This window comes from Leptodactylus fuscus, chromosome 11, assembly GCF_031893055.1.
Source record: "Leptodactylus fuscus isolate aLepFus1 chromosome 11, aLepFus1.hap2, whole genome shotgun sequence".
Taxonomy (NCBI): domain Eukaryota; kingdom Metazoa; phylum Chordata; class Amphibia; order Anura; family Leptodactylidae; genus Leptodactylus; species Leptodactylus fuscus.
In genome coordinates this window covers 5,203,500-5,229,151 of record NC_134275.1, presented here as the reverse complement: position 1 = coordinate 5,229,151, position 25,652 = coordinate 5,203,500, and the positions used below count along the sequence as shown (strand labels likewise).

General features: G+C 45.8%; 2 protein-coding genes across 5 annotated transcripts in view; one reads left to right on the top strand and one right to left on the bottom strand.

Annotated features, from left to right (window-relative positions):
• The window catches only part of LOC142184528 (integrator complex subunit 6-like), a 32,999-nt gene extending 16,529 nt beyond the window's left edge, over window positions 1-16,470 (top strand). For 2 of the 4 annotated variants that reach the window (XM_075259430.1, XM_075259429.1), the window contains 15 exons: window positions 1,142-1,231; window positions 2,473-2,656; window positions 3,245-3,373; window positions 3,660-3,823; window positions 4,583-4,735; window positions 5,718-5,850; window positions 5,944-6,038; window positions 7,769-7,879; window positions 9,981-10,196; window positions 10,927-11,050; window positions 11,418-11,560; window positions 12,709-12,946; window positions 13,320-13,703; window positions 14,423-14,516; window positions 15,586-16,470. In XM_075259430.1, the coding sequence (XP_075115531.1) occupies window positions 1,142-1,231; window positions 2,473-2,656; window positions 3,245-3,373; window positions 3,660-3,823; window positions 4,583-4,735; window positions 5,718-5,850; window positions 5,944-6,038; window positions 7,769-7,879; window positions 9,981-10,196; window positions 10,927-11,050; window positions 11,418-11,560; window positions 12,709-12,946; window positions 13,320-13,703; window positions 14,423-14,516; window positions 15,586-15,685 (2,358 nt within the window). In that variant the 3' untranslated portion in view covers window positions 15,686-16,470. Of the gene's footprint in view, window positions 1-946; window positions 1,019-1,141; window positions 1,232-2,472; window positions 2,657-3,244; window positions 3,374-3,659; window positions 3,824-4,582; window positions 4,736-5,717; window positions 5,851-5,943; window positions 6,039-7,768; window positions 7,880-9,980; window positions 10,197-10,926; window positions 11,051-11,417; window positions 11,561-12,708; window positions 12,947-13,319; window positions 13,704-14,422; window positions 14,517-15,585 lie in introns of those variants that run through there. The other 2 variants (XR_012711838.1, XM_075259431.1) reach the window with 2 other exon arrangements.
• A 4,402-nt stretch (window positions 16,471-20,872) lies between these two features.
• Window positions 20,873-25,322, bottom strand: MMGT1 (membrane magnesium transporter 1). The gene is made up of 4 exons (XM_075259024.1): window positions 25,202-25,322; window positions 23,614-23,666; window positions 23,314-23,417; window positions 20,873-22,080 (listed from the first exon to the last, which is right to left on the bottom strand). Exons 1-4 carry the CDS (start codon window positions 25,278-25,280, stop codon window positions 21,918-21,920), a joined length of 399 nt encoding a protein of 132 aa, XP_075115125.1. The 5' UTR covers window positions 25,281-25,322; the 3' UTR covers window positions 20,873-21,917.
• Window positions 25,323-25,652: the final 330 nt, after the last annotated feature.

The following is a 25,652-nucleotide window of genomic DNA, read 5'->3' as shown; positions in this document are numbered from 1 at the left end:
ATTTTTTTTTTGTAAGTACCACGTTGGAATAGCCTTAAGAAAGGCTATTCGTCTCCTACCTTTCGTCGTCTTCTCCGTGCCGCCGTTCACCTACAATCCCGGTTTTTCTCGGTATGCAAATGAGTTCTCTCGCAGCACTGGGGGCGGTCCTAATGCTGTGAGAGAACTCTCCAGCACCGCCTCCATCTTCGTCAGCAACGTCCTCTTCAGCCTCTTCTTCCAGCGGTGGCTTGTAACTTCTAGGCCTCGGGCAGTGCAGACTGCACATGCCCACAGGCCACAAGAAAATGGCTGCTTACATTACTGTGCAAGCGGCCATTTTCTCGTGGCCTGTGGGCATGCGCAGTCTGCACTGCCCAAGACCTAGAAGTTACAAGCAATCGCCGGAAGAAGAGGCTGAAGAGGAAGCGGCACTGGGGAGAGTTCTCTCACAGCATTGGGGACACCCCCACTGCTGTCTGAGCGCTGGGGACCGCCCCCAGTGCTACAAGAGAGCTCATTTGCATACCGAGAAAAACCGTGATTGTAGGTGAATGGCAGCACGGAAAAGACGACAAAAGGTAGGAGACGAATAGCCTTTCTTAAGGCTATTCAGATGTGGTACTTAGAAAAAAAAATTGTGTCTGAGTGATTGGATCCCTTTAAGGTTGATGGGAGGAGAAGGGGCTGCAGCCCAGAGGACATACAAGATCCTCTTTAAGCAAATCTGCATGTTAATGGCTACGGGATATCAGAATGTAAATGACACCGCTCTGGCGCCCGTCGCTTAGGATGGTGTTTGGATAGAACAGGAAAATCTGCTGTGAAAATCTGCCATGGTCCTTGTAATTGCCTTCTGACAGTAAACACACCTGTGTGTTTGGCAGCCGCTTCATAGACGTCAGGTTGCCAACTGATCCTGTGAAGATGATGAGCTTGACTGACGGCAATAGCCTAATGGTCTCCTGGTAGAGACTTGTGTAGCTGGCAGCCCCCCTTATACATTGGACGGCCAACTGATCCGGCAGCAGACCGCCAGGTGAACGGCTAGGAAACAAATGCGTAGAGAACGCTTCAGGCAATGTGTAGACGCGCCATAGAAAATCTGTGTGAGAAACGTTGCCTGCCGTGCTATAAACACTGTGCTCTTACTGTCTTAAAGGGAAGGAATCCGTTCTTTCTGGAGCCCTCCATATTAATCACTATCACAGATGGAAATAAGCTTACCATTCCCTCAGGTGTCGTTGAAGAGGTAAGTGGCTTTTAGGAGGGATTCGTGTCCTGTCCCACTTACTGTCCTGTGTTTGCTGTAAAGTAACAAGTAGAAATCGGTTTCTGCATTTGTAAGGCCCGGTTCACTTCTGCATTCGGGTTTCTGTTTGGCGACCCCCCTGAACAGAAACCTATTCATATTAAAAAAAAAAAAAAAAAAAAAAAAAAAAAGCAGTGACATAAAGAAACCCTCATAGACTTTAATGGGGTCCGTGTGGTTTCCTCACAAAAAATGCAGAGAGAAAAGCACTGGTTGAAGGACTTTAATCTCTGCAGTTTTCATGCGGAGAGGGGAACGGAATGGCCTGAACGCAGATGTGACCCGGGCCTAACAAGGATATTTTTTGATATGGTCACCCTTTTAAAGGGATCCTATCATTAAATCACAATTTTTTTGTGACTAACACGTAGGAATAATGTCAAGAAAGTCTACTCTTCTCCTACCTTTTAGATGTCTTCTTTGCGCCGCCAGTTTTCATTGGTATGCAAATGAGTTCTCTTGCAGCACTGGGGGCAGGTCCCAGAGCTCAAACAGCACTGGGGGTGTCCCCAGTACTGCGGGAGACCTCTCCAGCGACGCCTCCATCTTCTTCAGGAACGTCCTCTTCACACGTCTTCTTCCAGGGGGGTCAAACTTCTAGGCCTTGGGCAGAGCCGACTGCGCATGCCCCCGGCCACAAGAAAACTGGCTGCTTACACAGTAAGTGGCCATTTTCTGCTCTGTCCGAGGCCTAGAAGTTTGACCCCCCCCCAGCGCCGGAAGAAGAGGCGCAGAGAGCATGTGCTATTTGAGCGCTGGCGCCCGCCCCCAGCGCTGCGAGAGAACTCTTTTTCATACTGACGAAAACTGGGATTTCTACCGAACGGTGGACATCTAAAGGGAGGAGAAGAATCGCCTTTCTTAAGGCTATTCTGACGTGTTAGTCACAAAAAATTGCTTTTTAATGATTAGGATCCCTTTAAAACCAAGGCTTTACACATGACTATAGTGCAATGTCTGTGCAATGTAGTGAGGCCCAACTGCAGATAACTGTACGCTGACCTATTGTAGTATCTGTAAAATATATATATTGCTGGTCTATCCTTATAGTAAGTGTCAGTCTGACTCCCATAACCTGATTAGCAGAGTGCAGGGGCCCTGACATGCTCTCGGTTACTCATCCTTTACCTTTTTGTGAATACAAATTGCTCAAACCATTCCGTGTATTATGTTTCCTGCAGCTTCACCTTCCCCTAAATTCTCCTTTGCCTGGAAGCGAGCTTACAAAAGAGCCATTTCGTTGGGATCAGAGGCTGTTTGCACTTGTCCTTCGGCTTCCAGGAGCTTTGTCTGTAGAGCCAGAGCAGGTCGGGAGCGTCCCCTCCGATGAGTCTGCAATCACTCAGATGTGCGAGGTCACTGGAGGTAAGTTATTACAAATCAGTTTTTAAGGGAATCTGTGTGACCGCAATAGGAAGGCGAGGCAGAGACGTTCCCAGCATTTCTTCTAAGTTGTGCAAAATAGTCATCAAAGTATCCAAAATATGTTATTGCTGGAACCAGAAATGGACACAGGAACTAAACCCTGCAGAGCTAATATTATAATGAATCTTCCAGGACATTAGAGTGTCTGGATGATGTCCTTGCAAAGCTGCACGGTGACCTGACTTTGAGAAGGGAGGGGGGGATCTGTGGGCAGCCCAAGTAGTGCCCTCCCCGTGCCAAGCTTTGCCATGTGCCCATACAACAGGTAACAACCATAAATCTCCCTGTTAGAATGTGATTCCAACATGAAGTAGAGACGTATGAACTAACTTGGGTGATATGACTATCTGCAGGGAAGCCGATCATTTCACACTTTTTAAACCGCATATTTTCCAAAATTCCAAACCAAATTCACTATTTATTTATTTATTTAGATGAAGTACAATGTGTCACAAATATGTACATTATGTGGTGTCCTTTTAAGTGGACCGTGTTCATTTGTTTTGGGGGGTTTGTTTGTTTTTCCAGGCCGTTCATACTGTGTCAGAACGCAGAGGATGTTAAACCAATGTTTGGAGTCTTTAGTCCAAAAGGTTCAGAGCGGTGTTGTGATCAACTTTGAGAAGACTGGTCCTGACCCCACGCCAAATGGTGAAGGTAACAATGTTCTGACTTTGTTAGCGTTGTGTAGGGTAAAATTGCTGAAAAAGGAGATAACGTTACTAGGGGCCATAGGCGGGGCCTGTGCAAATCTGTGGATGTGAAACTATCTGATCAGATTTGTATTGGCTGCAAAACTTGTGTAGGTCGGGGCCCCATGTAGCACAGGGATAGAATATTGTATCTAGAAAGTTTGTCAAAACTTCTTCACTTTTTCTGGTATTCTTTTATCACGTGTAAATTTGTTCTGTTTTTTGATAAAATGTTTCTCTTCTCTCTGCAGATGTTCTTCCAGATTCCCTCAGGTCCACGAATTCCTTTGCTCCACAAGCATGGCACAGTTGTCATAAACTGATCTATGTGCGTCCTAATCCAAAAACCGGTGTCCCTGTTGGACATTGGCCAATTCCGGAGTCTTTCTGGCCTGATCAGAACTCTCCAACTTTGGTAAGGCCGTGATCAGAACGGGGGTGAACGTGCACAACTTTTTGCACCACTTTTCCCATTGCTGCTTTTGTAAAGTTTTAGTGGTTAAGCCTCCCGTGGACTGACAGGTCTGTTAGTGTGTACCAGAAATTGGTGCAAATCTTTGCCTGCAGCAAGTATAGATTTTAGGCAGGTGATGCCCTCGGCTGTGCATCAAATAGGATAGGCATGCTATTAAATTGTAGAGACCACCCAAAAAGTTACTTTATGTTGCAGGTCTCCTGCAGCTTCTAATCTTTGCATTACAAGGGTTAAAAGCGATGGAGGAAACCTGTAAAATCTGAAGCGCTGCAGATTTTGGTCACAGCATGTGGATGACGTTTGTCTCCTCCACCGCTTCGCTGCTCTGGATTGCATTGGTTTTAGTCTCTGAAGATTTCAAGGTTTTTAGCGTTCTGCGATCCTGATATGTCCCCCCAAATGAAGAGTCTCGGTTTCTTAACATTTTGAATGCAAATTGCAAGAGATTTCTTTAGAATAAAGCTAAGGCCCTGTAAAGATCGCTTACTTCTAACTGCTGAGTCTTCTAGCATTGTGTTCTTACAGTCCTTACAGTCTGAGAAAGCTGACAAAATTATCCACACTACGACGTAAGAGAAGAAAGCAGCATCCAGATGAGAGATGTAAAGGAATTGGACTTAGGAAAATCTTACCAGACTGTTATAAGGAGATCTTATATTCTGTAATGTAATATGCCGTGTTTTCTTTTTTCGCATTCAGCCCCCACGCACTTCCCATCCTGTGGTGAAATTCTCCTGTGTTGACTGTGAACCTATGGTCATCGATAAACTACCTTTTGACAAGTACGAGCTTGAGCCGTCGCCGCTGACGCAGTATATTCTAGAACGAAAGTCCCCTCATACCTGCTGGCAGGTCAGTACAAGATGGTATCTGTGATGCAGTGGATTGTATTGTCAAATCTCCAGGATCGCGGTGAATATATGTCACTAGCAGGCTGGGGCCCCATGGGTCAGGAACTCTGCAATTTGCTCGTAGCGGGAAAGATCGCAGTGTTCTACAGTACTTGCATAGTGGATGGGATTTATGCGAATCCCATGCCTACTATGTGATTAAAACCGCAGCGCGCACCCGCTACGATCTCCAGCACCGGCATGGGTTTGGAAATCGCAGCATGTCAATTATATCTACGTAAATGCTGCAGCTTTCCCATAGATATAATGGTAACTATGTCTGCGGAGGGAAACTCTGCGAAATTTCTGTTCAAAGTGCTGTGGGAAGAACTGCGATGCGTTGACGCTGTGGTTTTTCCCTTAGCACTGCGTATCGTCCCGTAAGGCCCCCCACGTGGCATCCCAGGAAAACCATGGCGGCAACACATCGTGGTTCTTCCCGCAGCGCTTTAGACAGAAAGTTTGCAGAAGTTTCCTCTGCGGACTTTGTTTCAATTATACCTATGGGGAAACCATTGGTGTTTCTGTAGATACAGTTGACATGCTGCGATTTCCAAAACCGTGCCGGCTTTGGAGATTGCAGTGTGTCCGCGGCGTGGTTTTTACCGTAAAGTGAGCGTGGGATTTGCTAGAATCCAATCCACTTTTCTCTGACTGTAAAACACCACGATTTTTTTTCTGCTGCATTGTGGAAATGCATCTTTTCTTTGTTGTTGCAGAAAATCATCAACAAAAAAGTTTCATTTCCACAACGTGGCGCCTCCGCCTGTGAGATTCCATGTCTGATGTTTGCAGAATTGTGAATCTACAGGCTATAACTCCAGATCGGAGGAAAAGTTGTATTATCTACCAACAAAGCCACACAACTGCTGTCACCTGCAAGGAGCTGCCTTTAGTGACTTCCTATGGAGTCTCCTCATTTTTTTTGTGCTTTTCTCTTGCAGGTTTTTGTGGGTAGCAGTGGAAAGTACAGTGAAATTGGGCAGCCATTTGGCTATTTGAAAGCGAGCACCACTCTTACCTGTGTGAACTTGTTTGTTATGCCGTACAACTACCCTGTGTTACTTCCATTACTTGGTGAGTCCGCACCGTACGGCCCCTGGTCCGCCTTCCCTTACTTGTATTATCTTTCTTATATTCCGCAGCATTCATTTCTTTTTCATTTTACAGACGACTTGTTCAAGCTGCACAAACTAAAGCCAACACTGAAATGGCGCCAATCCTTTGAGAACTACTTGAAAACAATGCCACCGTATTTCTTAATGGTAAGTGCAAGTCTCTTTCCCTGCCGTTGGTAATGTTGTATCTTTTTAAATGTCCCTATACATGTTTAGTAGAGATGAGCTAACTGCGTTCGATTGAATATCAGGCTGCTTGAGATATTCGATTCCAATCAAACGCCACGAGGCAAACGCCGTTAAAATTCATATCCCCTCCCACCTTCCCTGGTGCTTTTTTTGCACCAATAAACTGCAGGCGAGGTGGGACAGGAACTACAACAACGGAGGCATCAAAAAAAATAATTGGCTGGCTAATTCAGGTGACCTCCACTTTATACGAATGGTGGATTTCAGATTCGGTTCATATGAGACTGTGACCTATGTGACTGTGAGGCAGGGACAGATGTACAGGCAGTGTTAGCTAGGGATTAGCTTTATTTAGGGGGGAATGTCACTCACACAGCTCTTTGGGGCTCTATCTCGTGGCAGCCCATTATATGCGAGTCAGGATCCCTGTCAGCTTGCGATATGCGTGAGCTGACTTTTTCTCATAGGAATGCATTGACCAGCGTTGATTGGCCGAATGCCATACAGTGTACAGCATTCGGCCAATCAACGCTGGTTCTGCCGGAGGAGGCGGAGTCTAAGATCGGTCCACAGCAGTCTCCATTGTGGTCCAATCTCACGTGTAGCAGAGTTCAGCGCACAGTCTGCTATACCTGAGATTGGACCACAATGGAGGCTGCTGTGGACCGATCTTAGACTCCGCCTCCTCACAGACAAGCCTCCGGCAGAACCAGCGTTGATTGGCTGAATGCTGTACACTGTATGACATTCGGCCAATCAACGCTGGTCAATGCATTCCTGTAGGAAAAAGTCAGCTCCCGCATTATTAGTGGCGTAATACAGTGACTTTGGCTTGTTAGATGCCCCCAGACATGCTTCCCCTGCTGTCCCAGTTGCATTCCAGAGGTGTTGTCATCATTTCCTGGGGTGTCATAGTGGACTTGGTGACTCTGAGTCGACTATTGGTATCTACTGAAACAAAGCTTTTTTTCCCCCATAGACTATAATGGGGTTCAATATTTGTTCGAATAGTCCAATATTGAGGGGCTACTCAAAACGAATCTCAAATATTTCACTGTTCGCTCATCTCTAATGTTTAGGCAATTAAATTCTTCTTAAAATCATGAGTTAAATCAGAAGCCATTATGATGTATAACAATGCTAAATCACTTAGTACTTGCAGCACAGACTTGGTCAGAAGTTTCCGACTCCTTATAGGATCTGTTCATACACAGCAGATTTGTTGCAGACATTTCCGAGACTAGAAAGACAATTTGATACTAGTGTGACTGGGGCTCTTTGTGCCTTAATGGATTTGGAGGATTTTTACCAACTCGATGAAATAGTTGCAGAAATTTCTGCAAGAAATCCGTTGCCCTGGGGGTTTGTTCACACGGTGGAATCTGGCGCTGATTTTTAAGCAGATTCTGCCCCAAAATCAATGGCAGATTCCACCTGATGTAAGGATATTGCTCGATCTTGCTGCGGTTTCTGCAGCGTCGGACACCCCGCACATTAGACGGATTCATCTGAACCTAATCTGTAAGGAAAAGCCAAAACTGCTGCCGCAAAGGAGCGGAGCATGTGTATATAGCTCCATGCGAAGTACGCACAAGGCCTTAGAATATTTTTAGGTACAGAGAGAATTGGTTTATGTTGTTGGTTTTTATTTTAAGTTTTTTAATACATTTTGCTTTTATTCTTTTTAGCCATTAAAGAAAGCCCTGAGGATGATGGGAGCGCCAAATCTAATATCTGACAACTTGGATTGTGGTCTTAGTTACAGTGTCATTTCATATCTGAAAAAGCTCAGTCAACAGGTAACCATGTAGTTGTTCTTGTCAATTTATAATAGTTTCATATCTGCTTTTTTTCCTGTTTGTATTGTCAATATTAAATGTAAGGGAACAGAGGGGGCAGATTATGGCGCATAATCCACATCATAATCCGCCCCCTCACAATGGTGGTCTACAGAGACCGCCAGGCTACTTTTTTTTTTTTTTTTCTGTGAGCGGCAATATGAAAGAAGCGGGCCGCCCCTTCTTCAGGTGGATTTCACGGCTCATTGAGCCATGCTGTATGCCTCGCGGCAGCAACCTCCGGAGTCGGCCCATTCATTTGAGCCTACTCCGGAGGGGGAAACCGCGACTGTCAATGGCAGGAAGGTTTTGGCCCAAGAGTGTGATGCATCTCCCTGTGTGAACTTAGCCTAATGCTCCTGAAATTGAAGCCCTCCACCAATTTGTTATGGACACTATTATGCCCCTTAGTCGCCCCTGCACACAGTATTATGTCCCATAGTCTCCCCTGCACTCAGTATTAAGCTTCACTGTGGACACCCATAAACAATTATTATACTCTGGAGTCTTTTCAGACCCCAGAGTATAATAATCGGAGACCCATGGGAATAAAAACATAAACTACTGTTGTTTACCTGTCCCCCGGCTTATACGCTGTCTGCCTCCGCCATCGTCCTTCTTCAATGACATCAGACGTCATATAACCCGGGAAGCAGGCCGGTGTCATGGGATGTCAGACAACTAGGCTGAAGCCTGCCCGGAGCCTGGAGAGGTAAGTAACACAGTTTTTTATGTTTCTTACCTCTCCTGGGCATGCAATCATTACACTCAGGGGTCTGCAAAGACCCCCGAGTATAATTATAGTCTTTGCGGGGCCTGCAGTGTCACTTACCAATCCCGGCCCAGCCAGGATCGGTAAGTAAATAGGGCCTGTTAGTGGCTGGACTCCAGCCGGTAATGGCCTATTAAGAAAAAAGAAAAAACCGCAGCAGTAGTGGCTATCAACGGGCCCCCTAATATCCCGGGCCCTGTGGCCGCTGCCTCCGCGGTAGTTACGCCACTGTATCAGTGTTCTGGCATGGTTTGCTACTTGGGACCTTAGCCTAAGGCTGGGGTGTCAACCTGTATGAATGCAGTGGGTTAGCTGCTGTGAATTCATTGGCATCATGTCTGTTATTGCTGTGGGTTTTACTCGAGGCATTAAACCGTTCCAGTGCGACGGATGAAAGCCAAGATAGGCCAACAAAGGATCCTGCAGGTGCAGCAAAGCTCCACCCAATTTCAGGAGGTTTTTGTGGGAAATTCTGCAGCATGTTTGCCCTGTGTGGCCCCAGCCTTCAAGTGTGACGTATAGTCTCCGTGATTAAGGCCTCTTACACGCCACGTGTTTGGGTTTTTTTGATGTTCAGACAGGGAATTTTTTTCCTTTTGCTGGATCATCAAAAGAACTGAGCTGCTTGCATGTTAGAAGAAAAGAAAAATTGCACCCATTGCATTCTTCAGATTGCAGGCCGATGGGAATTGCAAGAAGGACATTCTGATCATTGCTAAAATAATAGTTGGATGCAAAAATTATATATACCAGGGGGAAGTTGTGCAGCGTGATTGTCCTGTGTGGAATATAGGCTCTGTGGTTAAAGAGAAGCCGTCAGGTCAATTTGGGACAGTAAACCACCCGCAGATCAATAAGGAAGCATCTGCGGCCTGCATCGTATTGTAAATGTCACATGATGGCATAAAAGCTGAAGACAGACACCTCCCCAATTCACATTTGACAGCCCAGATGTTATCAGGGTTGTTGGTGCAATGGCAAAGAGACGCTGCAATTTAGATGATGTCTGAGAGAGGATTCCCTGGAATAAATCAGTTTACCCTGCAGAACTAAACATCAATCCCTCATGTATCAGTCAGGCATCTAACGTTTGTTAGTCACATCCGGAGCTGTACGTCGCGTGTCACCAGCCTTTGTGGCTACGGCTTCAGCTTTGGTGTACGTGAGCTTTGTCCTTTGTGATTGATGGCGACATTGTTTGTGTTTCATTCATCTCTGGTTATTCCTGCTGTTGTAATAACCTTCCCCTGCAAACGTGTCTTCTCACTCATAATTCTTTGTATATTCCAGACTAAAATGGAGTCGGAAAGAATAATTGCATCTGTTGGAAAGAAGGTCCCGCAGGAGACGGGGATTAAAGTGAAGAATAACTCCACAAGACTGTCTTTAGTTCACAACAGACACTTCAAACAGCTGCTGCAGGGAATCTCTGGAGAAAGCCCCGTACGGCTGCAGGAGATGAATGTCAAGGAGTTCCCCGGTTTTCAGATTGGCCTCTTAAATAAGGTAAAATAAAAAACAACCTGAAACCAGAATCAGGCCGAGGGGCTCACGGGACGTAAACGCTGCGATTTGCTCTGCTGCGGGAAAAATCGCGGCATTGTACAGTGCAAGCAAAGCGAATGGGATTCATGTGAATCCCAAGTCCACTTTGCGGTAAAAAAATGCAGTGCGGACACGCTGCGACTTGCAAAGCTGTTGCGGCTTTGCAAATCACAACATGTCAATTATATCTACGGAAACGCCGGCGGCTTTCCCGTAGATATAATGTTAAGAGAAAGTCAGCGGAGGAAAACTCTGTGAACTTTCTCTTCAAAGCGCTGCGGAAAGAACCGCAATGCGATCACACAGCGGTTCTTCCCGCAGCGCTTTATCACTGCGTTTACGGCCTGTGGGGCCTTAGTCTGTATTCAGACCATGTTGTATTGGCCAAGTACTGAGCATTTTCATAAAAAAAAAACCTCTGGTACTTATGGAATATCTACCTCTTGGAAAGCTGGGTGACTTCTTTTGCAGAATTCCTCTTCATTTTCCACCAAGTGAACATCCCCTTAATGGCAGAAGTGGAAGCAGCTTCTGTGAATGGCAATGGATGTAGTCAAAGGGGTTTTGTCTGCATCACCGTCCGTCCTATGATGGATGAGAGCAACGGACTATAATAATGGTAGTGTGAAATTGGATTTTGAATAATTTCAATAACCTTAACTTTTTTTTTTTTTTTTTTCCCCCCCATCAGGATCTCAAGCCCCAAACTTACAGAAATGCCTACGACATTCCACGCAGGAATCTTTTAGATCAGTTGACGAGGATGAGGACCAATTTACTGAAAACGCATAAACTGACTGTTGGTCAGGATGAAGGTATGGTAATGGGGTGTGGGGTGTTTTTTTTTTTTCAACTCCATCTATTGTTCTTAGAAATAACAGGACATAAAAATAATCAGATATTTGTTCTGAAATTAATATATAAATCGTGGGGCAACACGGTGGCTCAGTGGTTAGCCTTGCAGCGCTGGAGTCCTGGGTTCGAATCCCGCCAGGAACAACATCTGCAAGGAGTTTGTATGTTCTCCCCATGTCTGTGTGGATTTCCTCCCATTCTGTAAAGACAAACTGATAGGAAAATAAATGTACATTGTGATCCCTGTATCCTATATCCCTCTATGGGACTCACAATCTACATAAAAAAAAATAAAATAAATCTTAACCTATAAATCTGTGTTTTCAGATTGTCTGCATAGTGTTCCAGTGGCTCAGATGGGCAACTACCAAGAATACTTGAAACTTATGCCTTCCCCTCTCAGAGAGATTGATCCAGATCAACCCAAGAGGCTTCACACCTTTGGAAATCCATTCAAACAGGATAAAAAGGTAACGTTGGGCTTCATGCAAGAAGTGAATGTCGTCCATTATATTGGGGAATCCCTTTTCCTGCCGGGTTTCATACTGAAGAAAAAAAATAAATTGAGTTGTGAATTCGGGAAATTGTAGTGACCTTCCCTGCAAACTCAATCAGCACAATGAGGTGGTGTTTGCAGTTGTCTGTAAGGGGGCGGCACTCGTATCCGCCGGGAAGCCGTCCCCTGTCCAGTTCACCCGGGGAATAGGACGGAGGCGCGGCGGGCGGACACAGGCGCAAGTGTGAACGCCCTCTAAAGGACACTCTCAGTGGCGTCTGCACGGTTTGTGAGAAGACTGTTTTGGTAGCAATAAAAGGAACTTGCCGAGTAGAAAATACAGAACAACCTGAAGGAGACATGTCATAGAGCAGGGAGTGTGAGCAGATTGTCAGACGTATCTTTATAATTTGTCATAAATTCATTTACACCTCTGCTCATTCTAGACTAAGTTCATGCAAACAACCAAGTGCGTGTCAGAGTCGGGGCCCCGTGTATCATAGAATATAGTCAGATGACTTCCAACTGCATCATGTGATGGATTGACGTCTATGGGGCTTCTGGATCCTTTCCATACCCATAACATGAAGGAAAATAAGACCTGCTCTATAATCTGTGTTATTGGAACGGATCCGGAGGTCCCATAGACATGAAAGCAGTTGGATGTCAACCATGATAAACTCTGCCCCCAACTCAGATGCACACTCAGTTGTGCGCATGGACTCTTAGTCTAGAATGAGCAGAGATATAAGTTTAATTTATGACCATTTATAAAGTATTCAGTACATCTGCACAATCTGCTCCATAACCTGTTGCCTTCAGATTAGGCTGCATTGTCTACTTGGCCAAAAATTACAAAGCGAGTATACAAATAATTACATGGGGTGTGTTCTTACAGCTTTGCCAGAATATTACATGGCATAGGACTTGGCAATTAAAAAAAAAAAAAAATTAAAAATTCCTTAATTTATTTGGAGATAAAATGTTCAATTGTGTGGGGTCATAATCTCTCAGCCCTAATTTCTACACGGCGGATACACCACTGAATGCAAATAGAGGTCACTTATGTGTTTTATACAGCCCATTTCTTACACTGGATTTTGTTGGATTCTTCCTCTGTAGGGTATGATGATTGATGAAGCGGACGAGTTTGTTGCCGGTCCCCAGAATAAGGTGAAGCGTCCCGGAGAGCCCAGCACCCCGGCCTCCCTGAAGAGAAGGCGGAGTATGTCTCCTTTGCTGCTAAGACGACCTCAGACCCCTCCTATAATAACTAATCACGTAGGAGGGAAGGGGCCGCCTGCTGTGCCTGGGAGCCCGGCTCCACACAACCTCATAAAGCCAATCCCCATACACAAAGGTAAGACATTGCAATAAAGCTGCGTCACTCTCTATATGCCCAGTACTCTGGGTCTCGACCACTCGGGGGCCTGACACTATTCTAATACACTGCAATACTTGTGCATGAGATACCTAACAGGCAATGTACTGTGATTTTTTTTTTTGTATTTTTATTTTTTATTTTTTTTTTTGTGGGGGGGGGGGGGGTACGCCCTGCTGTTCAAAAGCAATAACTTGTGTTGATTTACATGGTTATGAGTGCTTGTTTTTGGTACTTCCATCATCCGCTATGTACATTAGGCACAGGGGACGTTCCCTTCAGGTCCGCATGTGTCCTGTAAATAAATGCATGGAGCATTGTGTAATTCCTTGTGTTGTATTTGTTTCCCCAGATGGAAATAACCTGCTAACTACAGACGGGAATGGAGAGAGGACAGACAATGGCCAGACTGTGGACAAGCAAGTGGACGGCTTGTCTCCCTTAATGGGTCCTGCTGCTTTGGGGGATGACGACATGCTGCCTAATAACTATGACTCTGTTACTGATGAACTCAATTGCCTGAACGAGGATAACCTGGACCACAAGCCGGTGAATAATACACTTATAAAGGCGCCTTTAGACAACTATGTGCCTCTGGAGGATTCTCTGGTGACTCGGGAATGTACATCAGGAATGACCCTGCCGAACTCGCTGAAGGAAATGCAGAGCGTCATCAATGGAAACAACGCCGATATTAAGATCAGAGTCATGAAAGAAGTACGGAAGCCTGGAAGAAGTAAGTAGACAGTAATATAGACCATTTCTACTGCTTAGGGTGCATGCACACGATGTAACGCGCCGCTGATCCTTACATGATAACTTGTGCAAGGATCAGCGCTGCAAAACAGAATCCCATTGACTTCAATGTGTTATGCACGCTAAACCGAACCCATTGAAGTCAATGGGGATTCTGTTTTGCAGCGCTGATCCTTGCACAAGTTATCGTGTAAGAATCAGTGGCACGTTACATCGTGTGCATGCACCCTAAGACTGTCTACTGCAATCTGATCCTTCCACATTATAACTGCAGGGACTTGCGAGCCATATTTACCTCATTATGTTGTATGTGTGTCGTCACGAGGCTAATAGAGATGAGCGAGTACTGTTAGGATCAGCCGATCCGAACAGCACGCTCGCATAGAAATGAATGGACGTAGCCGGCACGCGGGGGGTTAAGCGGCCGGCCACCGTCAGAGCGGAAGTACCAGGTGCATCGGCTGATCCAAACAGTACTCGCTCATCTCTAAAGGCTAACAAAAATTGTGCGTGGCTGAATTTATGGGCTGCAGAAACCCCAACCAGCAGTTGGACTCCCACCACCCAGACACTTATCACCTGGAACAGCCCATCTGCATCTGTTTACATGGCCGACGGCATTCTGTGAATTATTTTTTTTTATTGGTATTCATATCTTTTTGGTTTTTTTATTGTTTTGTTGTTTTTTTTAAACCTTAGATTACGAAAAAATTTTCACTCTGCTTGAAGAAGTGCAAGGACCATTTGAAGTGCAAAAAACTTTTATAGAATTTACTATCAAGGAAGCGGCACGGTGAGTATATCCTTAAGAAAATGCTAAATTGAAGAATAAACAGTCTGAAAAAAACGGTTTCCCCGCGTAGAGGCAGAAGACTCTCATGGGCGGTCACTTTACAAACCCATTCAAGTGAATGGGTTTGAAAACTGACCGCCGGGTTTCCATCTCCTGTTCAGTTTCTCTTGGCAGAAGACGGAAACCCAAAAGCGGAGACCGGGCGCAGGTGTGGACCTGCCCTAGGCCGTGCCTCCTCCAGTATCTGCGTCTGCTTGGATCAAAACCAAGATATTATATAGAGGATAGTCATACAAGAGTCCTGGGGGCTCGTCTGCTACCTGCACTTTTCCCCGCAAACCTTCCATCTGTGTAGAGGCGACTGGCTGCTGCAGAAGCTCTTACACCATCCCCCACAATACAAGACCTCCTGTCTGAGAGCAGGATATGATGGAGGAGAGAAGCTGAACACTGTGGTACGTATGGGTTTATAGGGTTTGGACCCTGGCGCGACTGCTTGGAGTGACAATGAGACTTCTGCCCACACAGTGACGGATACAAGGAGAACGGTCAGTCTCTGAGTGGGCGAGGCAATCGGGACTCTCTCCATCTCTCCTAGGAGTCCTATTGGACCCCCAAATCCTGCTCCGAATCACATAAACCCGTATATCACAGAGCTCATATTCTCCTTCGGATCATCACCTTACCTGTTTTATTGAATTGTGCCTGAAATATAATTAATATACACATATTATATAACACACGCGACTCCCTAAAGTCTAGATTAATAAGATGGCCATCACTTGCTATTTATGCAATATTGTACGGTTGGATAAAGACACAAGTTGAGCCTATAACCCTCCCAAGATCCAGAGGAAGGCAAAAAAACCCACCCATAATACCAATTGCCCCATTTTTATCACCACTCCGAATATGCCAATTGGACTACATTTCCGGATCAGCCTTCTGTCGCCACATGACGTGGCCGTGAGTGTCCATGACTATGGTAAACCCATTTGTCCTCCACCATGACCTTGGCCTGTCCCATATTAAACCTCCATCTATATTGTGTATTTTTTTTGCTAATCAGGTTTAAAAAGCGAGTGTTAATACAGCACTTGGAAAGATTTCTATCCGAACTGGACTCCAGCGGCGTTCCACCCATTGTCAATCACGTCAACAGCAGATAGCAGTCTGCCCCGAAGACTGAGGACCAGGGCTGAGCTTGCTGTCGCAGAAGAAAGAAGGAGGACATGGCGACCTCCTCCAACACCTTGCATCTCGGGACACTTTCTGGCCAGGGACAGAGGACAAGCAACGGACGGAGCGGCAAGATGGCGCAGGCGTCAGGACTTACAATGGACTGTGAGGCTTTGTCTGTATGGAGGGTGCCGCCCGGTGCGCCGGCTGGAGACGTTACCCACTGGTGGCCCTCCGACAGGTGATGAACGTGCTCATTTGACATTGTCCTAACCTCATTCTCACGCACTTGAGGGAGTGAGAGGCAAAACAATGCTCTAGCACAGACCATGACTTGGATCAAAAGCGAGCAACTGCTGGGCAAAATGCGAGTCGTAGCCTAAGAATTGGCGCGCCAGCAGTCGCCTGCCTGATCCTTGTGATGATCTCTGCGCGGTGCATTCACGAGTACATGAGGTAGCTTGTCCCGTTTTCAGAATAGGCTGCCATTTTGTATTGAGGGACATTTAAAGACAGCCGTGTGACTGTATACATCCAATGAGTCACTAAACAAACTACCTCAGACTCTCTTCTGTTTTGTCTGCAGACCTTAAGAAAGTGCACCTGAGACTCCCCAGGTCCCCGACTTCTTTCATCCTGTGAGCAGGACGGAGACTCGTCAGGTGGCCTTGCACTCGCTGTGCTTTGGAAGCACTAGAAAAGGAGAAACTTTTTTTTTTTTTTTTTTTTTTTTCCAAGTCTACATAATTTTAATGTTCATACAGAAGAAATATTTTGGACAGTATTGTTATTAGCTCTGTCATTTTGTGATATTTTAACTGTATATAGAAGTTTTGCTCTTGTATATAAAATTATATACATAAATATATATAATAAATTTTCTATGAAATTGTAATTGTGGTTGAAGTTGGTTTTATCAGGATGACCTAACACTCTGCATTTTTAGCCACATTAGGAATGGGGGCGCTATTTCTCCCTGCCGAGATTTCCGGAGCCTGCACGACGCGTTTCTCCTTATGGGGACTAAAGTCTAGGCTTTCTTCAAGGTAAAGGCAAGACGTCTTACTAGTGCCACCTAGTGGCGGAGCGATGGCGCAGGATGCACGGGCTTTCCCGAGTGTTTTGTGTGTCATTCTCCTCGTGTTATATTCTCACGTGATTTGCTGGCATTCCTCCTGCAGTTCTATATGGAGGGATTTATAGGCCTCAGATTAGTAGCTGGAGAATAGTGTCCTGTTTATTTCCACAAGACAACACAAATAACCCTGGTCTTACTACAAGACGTATAAAAAAAAATGTTGCAATTTAAAATTCTTGGAACGGCCTTCTATACTTACACACTTCATGCTTTTTTCAGTAATATGTAGGGTTTATTTATTATTTGTGCATCCTGTGTGTGGCACGTTGCTACATCTGTCACATGCACCCCCTTCCCATTGAACTTTAAGATGACGTCTTTCAAAGCGGCCATTGTGTTCGACACCGTCCCCCACGTATGAGATGGCGTACCCAACCAGTGTGTTCAATTAATTCTCCATACATTTTGGATCACCCTTTACAGTTGGTGTCCCATATAGGGCTCACAATCTACATTCCCCATCAGTAAGTCTTTGCAATGTGGGAGGAAACTGGAGTACCCAGAAGAAACCCATGTACTACTAGGAGAACATACAAACTCCTTGGCAGGATTTGAACCCAGGACTGGATAAGGCTTCATGCACATGACTGAGTGCAGGATCCTGCTCTGAGACAATGGATCACTCAGTGTTCTGTGAGTGTATTCTGAATAAGACTCCGTCAGCCCGTACACTTGGTTGTGCGTATGAAGCCTAAGGGTTGGTTCACATCTGCATTTGTATTCCGTCCGGGGGGGAGTCTGCATGGCGACCCCCTGAACGGCATACCAAACGCAATTGCAAGCGGTGTGCAGTAAAAGCACACGAACCCCATATACTATAATGGGGTCCATGTGCTTGCCGTGAGATCTCCGCAGGGATCACGCAGACAGGAAAGTAGTTCAGTCTACTTTCCTGTTTGCATGATTTGTGCCGGCAGCGCGTGGCAATCACACGGACCCCATTATCGTCCATGGGGTCCTTGTGCTTTTACTGCACACCGCTTGCAATTGCGTTTGGTATTCCATTTGGGGGTCCCCATTAGGACTCCCCCGGACGGAATACCAACGCAGATGTGAACGAGGGGTAAGCGGGATAGTTCATGTATGTTGTCCATCATTTTGACTGGCCCATGTAATAATTCACACGAACAGATGCTGATGGGACCCTCTTGACTATACCGGGGTCTGTTGGTTATCCATTTTGCTGGATGTGATGTGAATGTAGCCTCAATCATTAGAGTAGTGAGTGGCGTGAACCATTAACCCATCCAGTAAGGCCTTATTCACACATTCAGGTTTGTAAGTCAAAACTAGGACTGGTGACTACATAGACCAGGGGTAGGGAACGTATGGCTCTCCAGCTATTGCAAAACTACAACTCCCAGCATGCATACTGGCTCTGCTGTTCTTGGAACTCCCATGGAAGTGAATGGAGCATGCTGGGAGTTGTAGTTTCACAGCAGCTGGAGAGACAAAGGTTCCCTACCCCTGACATAGACGATTAGGAAAGATGGCTCCTGTTCTGTATTTTTGACAAACACTGAAGCGTATGACCAATGTGAGCGGCCCAAGTCTTATCCTGATTTTCCACTTTGCAGCAAAAATACAGCTCTTGACACTTTACTCATCAGTGCTGTCTCCAGCCATGGTCAGTTCTCTGCAAGAATAGCCAAAATTATCCAGATTCATTAAAAATTTCCTCAACTTATCACAATGAAAGTACAAAACCATCAAATAATGAGGAGGCTTACAGGTAGAAATGCCCACGATCAAAGAGAACTCTGATCGCGGTCATTAGATCTGGGTCTCTGCTGTACAATTACAGCGGAGACCCAGTAGCTATGGCAGCAGAGCGGCCATCATCATCTTTACAGACAGGATGGGATCGCTAAGACAGCCACTCCCTGCCCGCAGCATTGTCCCACTCCTGCAAGAAGCCGGCCACGGCTGGAGTGGGGCGATGCATTTGGACTATGATGCACCCCCCATTTTCCTCCCAAACTTTGAGGGAAAAAAGTGTCTTATAGTCCGAAAAATTTGCAGCATCTAAAAATATATTTCATCATTAAAAGAATAAACCCTCATGTCAACAGAAAAAAAAAAAAGCTGAATCTGCATGGTGTGGACTGTATTATACACATCAGGACCTTTGCACCCACTATAGACGTGTGAGAATATTTTTGGGATTGGTTTGGCCAGCTTGAGCTCTAGGTGAAGTTTAACTAGAGATATTTCTTCTATAGATAAACAAAGATGGCAACCTTCAGTTCTAAGGAAGCCTAGCCCGGGAATGGCGGCCAATAGCTGAGATTTATTACCTAAAACTAATCTAATCGGTCACAGGAACTGAACCTGCGGGTCCATGTGATAATGTCAAACCTTCATTACACTGAGTGACACGATGTCACCCCATGCGGCAGCCGAGTCACACAGCGGATATCTCATTAGCATTGTCAGGAGAGAGACGATACATACGACTTACATCAAGATGAAGATGTCTCCCGGATTAGATCTGACATTGTTCCTGGAGTCGTCTTCTCTTGGGTTCCCTCATTGTTCTCTTCACCAGCCGGCCTTACACATTAGACTCCATTCGCTATGTTTATACATGGAGATCAATGGAAAAACATCGCAGGGTTGGACACAGAGGACCCCTGTGCAAGCGCAATTATGGGCCCCTTGGTTTCCAAACCTTACATGTATATCTGACCCCCCTTATGGCAGGAAAGGATGGATCACTGCATTTCAACATAACCAATACTGTTCATTTCCTTATCCATATTGGAAACACATGTACGCTTGACTGAACCCAGTGTGCATGTGTATGGTGAGAAATAGACGTCAGCAGACAGCTAAGGGGGGTTCACACTTGCACTCGTTCTCTGGTTTGTGCAGTTCTGTCCTTAGCCCCGGTAAAACTGGAAAGGAGACGGAAGCCCAGCCGTCAGTTTTAAAACTGATTCACTTGAATGGGTTTGTAAAGGTGACTGTGTGTCCACAGGGAAACTGGGTTTTTTTGTCAGACGTGCAGGAATGGCTTTTGAAACTGACCGCCGGTTTTCTGTCTCTTGTCCAGTTTCGTTGGGGCTGAAGACGGAAACCTGGCAAAATGCACAAACCAGAGAACGAGTGAAGTATGAAAGCCCCCTGAGATGTACGACTACATTTACATCTAGTTAGAATGTTTTCCCCAGTGTTGCAGTGAATGAGATCTGTAAATATTAGAGTATGTGCTGATCGCAGTACAGCACTAGTTACACTCAGGATATTGGGGTTCCCAGCAGGGGGCACCTTGTGATCTGCTTATCAGGGGACTCCTCTACCGCAAAGGAGACATCCAAAGTGGGAAACTCCAAACAAATAGCATTGTGACAGTTTATAGAAGACCTACGGTTTCATCACTACGCCCTCCCCACTTACCTACAGTATACTCCTTGCAGTGCGGCCTCACCTCAGAATAGAGGTTCTAGGCCCCCCCAGGATATTTGGTTAAATCCCCTTTCCACATGCACACTAAATAGATTTGGTTTCTTCAAGAAGGGACCTTGGGCCTCTGACAGCAGCTTATTTTGCCTTGGGCACAAAGAATGGGGCAGGTTGGATCCCCCTCTTCCCCCTACAATGTTATGGCTGCAGATCCCTTCGATGAGGTCATTAAAACTGTAGATCAGATGGAACTTGTGGCCGTGTTTTATAAGAATGTGTGTCTGAATGGAGCCTCGGCGAGAAGTTTGGAATGGTTTCTGAGAATAACATCAAATTGGTGAGGGGTCTCTTGGCACCCCCATTGATAAGCAGTTTGGAGGGATTAGGGTGCTGACGTGAACACTACACCCCCTTCAATGTTTGCAGTGCTTTGGTATTACATTTAATGGTGCATATTATATTTGCTACTGTAGTGTTCACCTCCAACAGGGATCATAAGAGCTTTGGTAAGTGTCACCACCGCCCAAGCCAGAGGCCACATCAGACATTTACTGTCCTCGCTGCCCCCATTTGCGCCCTCTTCTCCGTAATCCAGATAAAGTTAAAGAAGGCTTTGACAACAAGAACCGGGTAAGTGACTGTTCCTTTATTTTGATCCATAAGGTTCTGGGGTTATAATAAAGAAATGCAAAGCGAACAGAACCCCATTGTATTGTGCAGAGTGGTCGTCCATCTGACAATATCCAGGGGTAATGCAATGTCTAATCACAAATTATCAGAAGAAAAACCATTATACCAACCAAGGCGGTGTTCACATCATGTTGGAGTTATAGGTTAGAACAATCGCCCCGTGTATACCTATAATCCTGCAGTTTATGTATACAGGGGAATGCATTATTAATAGGCTACACTATCCTGTATACTGGCCCAATAGAGGCCAAATGGGCAGTTATTGGCCCGTCGGCTTAAAGGGATGCCTATGATATACGTTTGGTGTATATATTGCAAACCTAGCCTCTTAACATGATCTGAACACAGCCTAAAATTTATCTCTTTCTGCACAAAAATGGGAAATTGACATAAACCAACCGTGGGCCTGCAAATGTTGTGAAGCTGCAACTCCCAGTAGGCCCCGATAGACATAAGCTGGGAGTTGGAGTTGCACGGCTTGCAGGCCAGGGTTCACAATGTCGGTGAATGATCCTCCTCCTCCTCCTCCTCCTCAGTGCCCGTTGCAGGCAGTTAATGATTACATGCGGGTCAATGACATGATCACAGAGAAGCAACAAATAATCGGAGCCCTTTCCGGACGGTGGGACATTTGGACTAAAGGTTTCTAGATAAACCACACACCTACCCTGAACAAACCTTCACCGTTTCTCTCTTATTCAAGCCAATTTATTCGAGCTGCAGCATTAAGTAATGTTTCCAAGATAAAAGACAACTTTTACAGCATAATTGGAGCAATAAGTTACAGTGCATCGCTCGGCCGCCTCGCAGTCCTCCGACGAAGTGTACAAAGTAAGTCCTCATTCCCATCTTATAAAGTCTGGAAGATCAATATAAATATTGCTCCAGAAAAACAAAAAGAGGAAAAAAAACAAAAAGTTTCCACCCGGGACTCTGATGTTATCACAATGTTCTGTTCTAAGAATCATTTGTAAAAATCTGTTCTGTCGTCAACGTTGCATCGCTTCTAGTTTTCGTAACTTCAGAGAAGGGTTGGATAGGAGGCCGGGCCGATTTGAGTGAGACTCTTCTGTTTCTGGGGGTTGGAACATTACTCTCCCTCGGTGGTTGAAAATATAGAATGACGGGTGGTTCCTTAAAGTGTCAAATGTCCTTGGAAGAAAAAACAACACATATTTTATGGAAACTTATCGCGATGCCTATATGAACGTACAGACGGTCACAGCGTGCACTCTACATAGCTCTATATTGGTATTACAGCTGCTGAATTAGGAAATAGCTATAAGGGGGCGTAACTGGCCATAGATAAGAATGAAACCTACAAGTGAACGGTAAAGGGGGCAATGTTCAGGATAAGCCTTCAGTATCAGATCGGTGGTAGTCTCATACCCAGACCGCACCACTGCTACTATGTATAGCACATGCAGGGGGTCTGATAGGTCTTTATGATGTCAGAAAACGTATTTAAAGGTAAGGGAAGAAAAGGTCTGTAGGCAACAAGCCTGACACCAGCACTTACAACTAGGGAAGTAACTTTACCCCCCTTAAAGAGGACTTTTCATGGTCCGGGGCACAGGCAGTTCTATATACTGCTGAATTCAGCACACGGTTGGCTTTCCCGATCTGTGCCCCGGGTGAAAAGCTAGCGGTGCCGGTACTGTAGCTCTTCATCGTCAGAAGAGTGTTACTGACAGTCAGTCAGGTCCGTCCTTCTCCACAGCAGCGCCTATAGCAATGTACAGTGTGAGCGGGAAAGAACGCCCCCTCCCCTCCTGATAATACTCCTCTATGGACGAGCAGAGGGAGGGGGCGTTCCTCCCCGCTCACACTGTATGGTGCGATAGGCGCTGCCGTGGAGCAAGACGTACCTGATAGACTGTCACTAACACCCTTCTGACTGTAAAGAGCTACGGTAATGGGACCGATAGCTCTTTACCCGGGGCACCGATTGGGAAAGCCGACAGAGCGCTGAATTCAGCAGTATATAGAACTGCCTGTGCCCCGGACCATGAAAGGTCCTCTTTAGGAATAGAAAGATTGGGCATATTGTAATACAACATGCCCGATCTTTCAAGCTGCTGCCATTGAGGGGAAATTTGGGATACCTCCATACAAATTAGATGTTCTTCTAGTTCAGCTGAAAACAGCAAGAGGAGAAGACATTCATCTAGAGTAGGGGTAGGGAACGTACGGCTCTCCAGCTGTTGCAAAACTACAACTCCCAGCATGCATACTGGCTCTGTTGTTCCAGGAACTCCCATGGAAGTGAATGGAGCATGCTGGGAGTTGTAGTTTCACAGCAGCTGGAGAGCCGAAGGTTCCCTATCCCTGATCTAGAGTGTATGGAAACCTTTAGCTGTCGCTTCTGTCACAAATCGGCCTTACTTATTCTTCAGCTCTGAAGTGGCGTCCATGTCTTTGAACTCTCCAGCAATGTGTACGATGCCGTAGCAAGCGACTACAAACGCCAGTAAGGTCTGTAGGACTATCTGAAATGGAAGAAGATTGGAAAGTTACAACCAGAGCAAACGAGGAATAACAAATGGTGCAGAATAGAATGTATACCGTATTATTGTGTACACCAGCCATCTTATAGGCAGAGGAATACAACAATTCTGCTGAATCTTACACACTGCACAAAGTGAAATGACAGAAGCCCTGGGAATAGATCCAGGCGTCACTTACATCTATCGGTAACGTTTCATCTTCCTTTTCAGTCAATCTCATGTACGAACGATCTACAGACAAAAGTAGAATTCAGAAATTATTCCTGCCCAGAGATATTTTCTTGTTTATAGATCTAGATATGACAACGTTACATTCCTGACACTAAGATGGCGGCGTCTTCTTGTGCACTGAGGCCTCCGTACAGCACAGGGGAACAAGGCTCACTTGTAGTTCCCCCGCAGTGGCGCTATATTAGGCATTGGAGGCGCCTTATTTAACAGTCTCATGTATATTAGTACACAAGACATCACTGCGACCTCATGACCGTCCATCATACATTAAGTCAGCGCCCTGTGCGTTAAGGGGGTTTGCTTGGCTAACAATAGCAGTGCCTTATTGATAGATTATCAATATTAGATCATCTCTTCTCAGCCAAAGAGAATAGAGCAGGAAGCAGACAGCGCTGTTCTCTATGTAGTGGCCAGATCAGGTACTGCAGGTCAATTGAATAGGGCCTGAGCGCAGGGACTGTTACCTGCTCTGTTCTGTCTATCACGTTATAGGGGTGGCAGGACCCCCCCCCCCCCCCCTCATGGATCTGATATTAGTGATCTATCTATAGGATACATCCGCAATAGTTTCACCCATGAAAACTACCCCTAAATTTTATCTGGTCACAGCAGATGTTGTTCCTGGTGGGATTCAAACCCAGGACTCCAGCGCTGCAAGGCTACAGTGCTAACCACTGGCATATGTATTTTATGAGAATCCCTGCTGGTTGCATTAAAATAACTGAGCCAGGACAATCCCTTTAAGGCTAACACCCCGTTGTGAAAAAAAACCTTCTTTTGTTGCAGATTTTGCAGGAGTTTATTGGGTCGAAGTATAAAAGTCTCCTATATATTTCCCATTACTTTCGTAGCAATTCCTGGGATTGGTTCAAAAAGCCTCAGTAAAATCTGCAACCCAAAAAAAAGCAGCTTTTGCACAGCACGGGGGTCTTAGCCTAAAGGCGGGTTCTCAGTCCAAGTGGAGTTTTGGGACTGGAAACGCACAGGTCAGGTGTCCGGAGATGCTGCAGTGGACAGAGGGTGCGCAGCCCAATCCTATTCTAGTAACAGGGGCTGCACTTGTCTGCAACCAGCACTATACAGGGGATGGCGCTGCAGTGTGACTACTACTTAAAGGGATGGCCGATCCTTATTAGATGTATGGGGGATCATCGATAAGAAAAATCCCTTTAAGAAAGTAAATTACTAAGTGGCAGAACTTTCCTTACTAATGACAGCCATGGACATGAGGGAGTCCTGCACAATACAAGATCTGGCAGCCATGATGACATCACAGGTGCATTGTTTAGGCTTCAAGGGCCAAAGGTCACATGTCACCTGCCAGCCTGGCCTGTATGTTGCGGTGAGTATATATATATATATATATATATACATTGCTAGTACACAGCCCCCTCCTCTACAGCAGACAGGCGCCCTCCAGTGACAACAGCTGGCCTCCCCTCCCCCCACGGCCTCCACAAGGCCTGTCCCACAGCAGCCGCTTATTCTGCCCGTCCATCCGCCATTCTCCCTCACACTCCGGGTCCGTGACTTACGCTGAGCCGCAGAAAAAGCAGCGTGTGCCAAGGCAAAGAGCCCGACCCCGACCAGCCCTTTCCAGATTGAAGACGCCATGTCCCCGGAGCGCCTCCACTTCCAGATACTACAGCAAATCGCCGGCGGTCGCTGTCAATGACGTCAAACTGCTGAGACGGCGTCTAGTGACGACAGACGTCCGGCGGGCCAATCACACGCGTGAGTAGTGAGCGAGGCGCCATGTTGTGGTTGGCAGGTTACAGTTCCGCGTGTCGCTACAAGTTTTGGTTCCCTTTGGTTTTGACCTTGTGATCAATATCAGAATTGCTGTATGTGTGTGTTATTATATGTGTGTGTATTACTATTATAGATGTGCTGTCTCTATTGCAAATGTAGTGTGTATGTACTGTGTGCATAGTGTATGTGGTGTTTGTATAGTATATGCAGTGTATGTATATTGTATATACCTGG

Coding starts and splice junctions, on each gene's coding strand:
- MMGT1 (XM_075259024.1), bottom strand. CDS start 25,280: ATGGCGTCTTCAATCTGGAAAGGGCTGGTCGGGGTCGGGCTCTTTGCC. Junction 23,667..25,201: donor TGCTTTTTCTGCGGCTCAGC/GTAAGTCACGGA, acceptor TTTTGTCTGTAG/ATCGTTCGTACATGAGATTG. Junction 22,081..23,313: donor ACTTCAGAGCTGAAGAATAA/GTAAGGCCGATT, acceptor TTTTCTTCCAAG/GACATTTGACACTTTAAGGA.